At 36.6% G+C, this 6,000-nt stretch overlaps 1 protein-coding gene across 1 annotated transcript in view; it reads right to left on the bottom strand.

Annotated features, from left to right (window-relative positions):
• LOC135467713 (DNA topoisomerase 3-alpha-like) overlaps positions 1-5,533 on the bottom strand; it is a 51,275-nt gene extending 45,742 nt beyond the window's left edge. The window contains exons 1-6 of the mRNA XM_064745537.1: positions 5,280-5,533; positions 3,225-3,358; positions 2,880-2,955; positions 2,652-2,760; positions 1,321-1,372; positions 131-222 (exon numbers count right to left, since the gene is read on the bottom strand). Of these exons, the coding sequence (XP_064601607.1) occupies positions 131-222; positions 1,321-1,372; positions 2,652-2,760; positions 2,880-2,955; positions 3,225-3,358; positions 5,280-5,417 (601 nt within the window). The 5' untranslated portion in view covers positions 5,418-5,533. The remainder of the gene's footprint in view (positions 1-130; positions 223-1,320; positions 1,373-2,651; positions 2,761-2,879; positions 2,956-3,224; positions 3,359-5,279) is intronic.
• Positions 5,534-6,000: the final 467 nt, after the last annotated feature.

The following is a 6,000-nucleotide window of genomic DNA, read 5'->3' on the forward strand; positions in this document are numbered from 1 at the left end:
ACATTTTCAAATTTTGAACATAGAACTCATAGTGAGGGCTGACAACTATATACTTTTCTTCAATTCCCAGGACTGAAATATGTGTAACATACAAAACTGATCAGGCTGGATAAGTTTATTAAACACTCACCTATCCTTAGATCCAGTTCTGAGCGCACATCCACAGCATCGCTCACATTACGATCAGGTTGCTGAAGGTTTCGACAAGCCTGCTCCACAGACCTGAAGAATTAACGCACATGACAGTAAACTTTTAACCTCTCAAATTAACTTGATACATGTACAATCTTAACTAAACTAAACTGGCTACTTTTGGCCTACCTCCACTACAAATATCATGGCATAACAAATAATAACCAGGTTGTACTCACTACTGTAAGTCTTCGACCTTTTCAAATGCTCATAAGATGTTTATTCAAGCATATTGTGAGATCATTATTCTGTGTTGTCCACATATACAATTATGCATTTTGTGAAGACTTGGAATTGGCCAACTCAACCGATCTAAATGTAGTTTTATATTAAAAATCAAATTTAAAAGTTGGATAAATCACACTGATCTATTGAAAGTTGCCCTTTCACATAAAAAAATGTTGAGAAATTGTGGTATTTAAAGGGTGAGAGCCCTCAACAGCTGAGACATCCACAGGTTCTTTGGAATGGTGGCTAACCCCGATTAAAGAGGTCGGTTTAAGATCAGCCTCGTTTTTAGGTCAGGAAGCTGGTAAGGTAACAAATGAAGGGGAAGAAAATTTCTTTAGGACAGTGTAGTTTTCCTTCATAAAAAATGTGACAGATGCTTTGGCATACTGCATAGAACATCAATAAAATAATAAATATTTAAGATGTGACGCATGAAATTATCTCACAGTGGTAATGCACCATTTCCATACAAGGTGATTCCAGAAGAAAATACAACCAACCATAATACAATTTGTGTTCCACGCATTAACAAATAAAGGGAGATAACAATGGAGATGAGTCGACTAAGGCCATATTTTTGACAGTTTAATAAAAAGACATAATCTTTAGAATAAGATTAAATCCGACACTGAATAAACAATTAATATGAATTTCTAATTAAATTTAATACAAGTGAATTATACAGAAATGAATTTTGATAGGAGTAATGTGATTTGAAAATTATATAAGAATTATGCACTATGGGCATGTCCCACTTGCCTGAAAGAGGGGCTGAACCGCCACCTCCACTCAAGCTAGATAACCTGACCACCAACCGTAATACAATTTCCTCAACAGTTTACTCGACCTTTGAAGATATCAGTGTATGTCACACTATGTCACATGCAATTACAGTACCTTGGAGTAATTTCCGAAAATCTTGCTCGAAAGACCTGAATTTTTTCTTTCACTGAAAATAACAAAAAAAGGGATTACCAAATGCATAAGGTTTACAAGGTGGTAAAGTTTCCACCTATAGTTTCAACCTGAATTATAACAAGACTGTCTCATGATTCTTTGCATGCTGTTGTGGTTCTAAGCTAGCAGGACAAATCCATGTAAAGTGCCATAGTAAAGACAATTAACACACTGAAAATCCATGACAAAAGTAACAACCAGTAAACTACCAGGAAGTTTTCAAAAGATGACAAAAGCAACAGCTTTACACTTATATTAGCCATAACCAGCCATTTCAGTCATTGATCATTCCGAGAGAAATTCTCTGTCAAGACACAAGCCATTTACAACAGACAGCCTATCCATCCAGTTTAATATTAGCCCTACATGTACATCAAGCATAAGGTAGAGCTCAGTAATAGTTGTGTAATAGCCTTGTGTTTTCAAAACCACCAAATGTAACTTTCAAATAAACTAAAACAGAAGTCTTTGATGAAAATTTACTGACATAAACGCATGACAATCAGCTGCCACAATGTGAGATTTTAGGTTTGAACATGTGGTAGTTTTGGAAACCTTGCCCTGAATATGTTTTATTTATTATAACGAAGGCTCTGGACAAAAAACAGAACTGTTCCATTCAATTGTAAGGATTGTTGAGAGTGGCAAACTTCATCAGTGATTTACAGGAGGCTGATAACAGATTCTCATCACTGAAATCTGTGCTATACATTTGCAAGCTGATCTGTTACATTTATCTTTGACAGCAATGATTGAAAAACAATTTTCCATGGATATTGTATAGCTAGGGCAGCCTCATAACTTATTATTTCTTTTGAAATAATTCATAGGCAAAAATTAACCTGTGACTGATCAGAAAATCACCAAGCTTCCCTGTCAATAACTGGACATGTGGTATGAAATAGCAACCTGAGCTGACTTGCAGGGTATTAAAACTCGTGGTGTTTGGTTGGTTACTAATTACCTTCTCTCAGATTCCTGTCACCAACTCAGACAAATACGCGAAGCTTTAGATCATTTACGATAATAAACTGTTTGTCTCGTTGAATTTTATTTCAAATTATTTTTACATTAATGTGAAAAAATAATAAAAACACAACTGTATTAATTTCAATTTCTAATCCATGATGGCAAGTTGTTGTAACTGGTTTAATGTGTCTTTATAAAGAGATTACAATGGATTAAAATGTCAAAAAAATGTATCAAAGATTGTTTTGAAAGTGTGGTCAAACAAAGTCCTAAAATATAACATACAGCTACAATGTGTATACCTGCTTTACAAACATCTATGATTTCAAAGCCAATATTTTCCCCTTCTCTATCACCGTCAGTCCAGATGACCAGCTTTTGACAACCCCGGGCCTCTCGCTCTAATGTCCGCTGGAAAATATTACAACGAGCAGCTTTTAATTTAACCACATTTTGAATGTTTAAAGCTAATTAAGAACATGGCTCAACCTGCAAGTTTCATCACTGATTTTGGAATAAACTATACTCACTCTGATATCTTTGTAGTTGTCTGGACAATATTTGATGACCTGTGCATCAAACAAAGATACTGGGTTACAGCCATACCTGGTGGTATAGAAAAAAACATTTTCAATTAGACTTTGCAATCATTACTGTCATAAAAATCTCACTGAGGTGTATGAAACTCACTAACTATAGCTATATGTTGAAGTCTAATAAAAGAAAAGATAGAACGAGAACATCATCATATCTGTAATTAAAACCATAACTTTCTTCAGGCATGAGATGTACAATTGTTAATTCTCCCAACTCATGAAATCTTTCATCAAGCTTACATCAGCCACAAACACATATTTACCCGGTATATCACTCACCACTTTTTATACTGTCCTGTGAACTCGTGTGCCAGAAGGTGACCTGACACCGAAGTCATCGTCATGGTAACATTTTGTCCCATCAAAACATACTCGAATTCGTAAATTTTGTTAAACCTGGAGAAACCTTCTCTCTGTAACACAGAAGTCATTTGAGATTTATCAGCACAAACACAAGGCATTAATCTTTACACTCTCTGAGCCTAAATTGCCTTGGAAGCGTTCTCAGCCATTGGGGCAGTGAGACATGGGCTGTAAAGAGTATAGAACTTTAAAAGTGACACTTTGAGAAAAAACTTCAGAAGATTAAATATTGGGACCCAAGTTACCCTATTTCTTCTACAATTTGGGACATCTGGTCTGCTCATTTTAGCCAAGATATATCTAATTCTAGCCGGAATATTGAGTTCCTTTTTTCTCACATGGTTAGACCATCTAATGAACAAAATCCTCATATCTTTACTTTTCCAAAAGGCTATTAAAAAGTGTAACATTCTACTACCAAGACTACATACATCTGTCCCACATTTAGAAGAATCAGGGTAGTCGCGACTTTAAGTTAAAAATCAGGACTTGAGTTTGTAAACACCAACAGAAGGGCGTCTCTGGCAAACTGTTGGGTCTTTCTATCCTGATCAGGGCACCGACTTTAAATGCATGACATGGTTGTGACCTTACAATATGCTTTGTATTTCCTACAATGTCAAATCCATCCTGGCACATAAAAAAGTATTGGTGTGGAGGCCAAGCTTGTTTAAGCTCCCACAACTTGAAAAATTTTCTGACACCAATGTAGACATCAGAAAGGCTCATGCCATCCACACTAATACACTGATTGACTGACTCATGGTTGTTTAACAAAAATTTTCCATTCACATGATGACAGTCAATTTTATGAATGGAGGACATTAGGGTGCCCAGGGGAAACCTTTGGCAAGTTACTGACCAATTATTGTACCATATGCACGAGACATGAATGGCCTACTGATGTCTTTAATGAAGAGAAGTCTGTTAACCATTTCATATTGTTACTACGCACCCAAGAACAGTAATAATGAAGGAATCCTGAAACCCCAACCTGTGCAAGGCCTGGATTAAACTACTTAGTCTTCAGCCTAGCCTTACCACCTTGCTAGGCTTTAACATAGCAGTGGGTGAGATTGCACTGAAACGCTTGCAGCTCTTTATTAAAGTTATGCTCCAAGTGTTCTTATATGTATTTTTAGTAAAACTTAAATGCGATTTGGTTGTTGGTCAACATGTACCTTGTTAAAAAAAAAAATACACATCAAAACTCTAACGATATCCTCCTCTACTATGACTTCATTTTTACGTCTATACATTTACTCCAGGCAAACGTTGACTGAATTCTACTCCTGGAACAAATGTTTTAAATATAGAGCACAACTTACTCTAGCAGATTTCTACTCCTGGAACAAATGTTTCAAATATACAGCACAACATGCTCTAGCAGATTTCACTGCTCATCATGACTTTCCATAGAATTCCAATTGTGACAGGGCATATGACAGTCTGGTAAAATGGTAGGAGGTGGTAGAATTTGACGTTTTCCTTAAGTAGATATACTGACATCAAAAGAAAGCCAAACATGGCAGTCCAGGAAAACATCCAGTCAGAATTTTAATGTTTATCTTCAGGTTTCTTTCTAACACGGTAGGCCAACGACCAACCAGCATTTAAGTTTCCCTAAAACTTCAACGGGGCGCTGCAAGTGCTTCAGTGCAATCTGACCTACAGCTGGGTCAGCTATAAATTTGAAGGAATATGGTAACTCTTATTTTATTTCAATTCCACGATTACTAAATAAGAGAGGTTCTCTAATCACTAGGCTGTTTTAAAACTTAAGGCCTAATTAAGCTGTCAGTGTCAATTACGTGAAGTTAGTGCAGTTAGGTACACTTGTGTTTGGCAAGATGAAGAGGACTTGAAAGAATGGAGAAGCTGGGAGCCTTTGGATTTTTATCGTGGAGCTAGAACAAAGCTAATGGCGTTTCTGTGTGGCAAGGGGATGGGTCTTCACTTGTTACACTTTACCTTTCTCACACTGCCTCGTGACAAGACTTCAGCCAAGCACTTGGCTGCGTCGTTTTTCTCGGCGACGTTTAAAACTCGCACCATTTTTTCCGAGCGAACTGCTGCGCTCAGCAGGCGTATATTACGGTAATAATGCATGTAACCTACACATTGCTACTTGATTCCAAAATCCATCGTTTATATAAAATAAAGAAATACCTGACAATGAATTTACGCTTAAATTAAAATAATGTATCATGAAGACTTCCATGAAGTAGAATATTTGCCGCCATTTTTTGTGGTGTTAGCAGCGCGTTAGAAAAGATTCAATTTTAGAAACTATTATTTAAATGAAAACGGACGTTAATCAGTTCATTGACATTTATCGCTCTTGGCAGACACATTGAATCATTAAAACTCAGTGGCAATCTTTTTGATAATCTTCTTTTTTGATAGTTTCTTCTTTTTAAAATATATCAGCACCATTCACGTTGTGTGAGGCACTTCGGTGAACACTCACTGCTTTCCGTAGTCCTTCCAGATCATACATTTTTCAACTCTATGATGTAAGAGTGTTGGATCGCTCATTTTTAGAAGGCTTTCCAGCTCCGAGCTAATGCTCTATCCTGAAACATATTCTGTCAGTTGTAAACCACCATAGTACTAGCCATTGCTGTGTAGATTCGAACATTATCAAACCTTTGCCAAGTTAGGTGTGAGCGGGTACAGGCACAAACCGTAC

The sequence above is a fragment of the Liolophura sinensis genome, chromosome 1 (assembly GCF_032854445.1).
Source record: "Liolophura sinensis isolate JHLJ2023 chromosome 1, CUHK_Ljap_v2, whole genome shotgun sequence".
In the NCBI taxonomy this organism is placed as follows: Eukaryota; Metazoa; Mollusca; class Polyplacophora; order Chitonida; family Chitonidae; genus Liolophura; species Liolophura sinensis.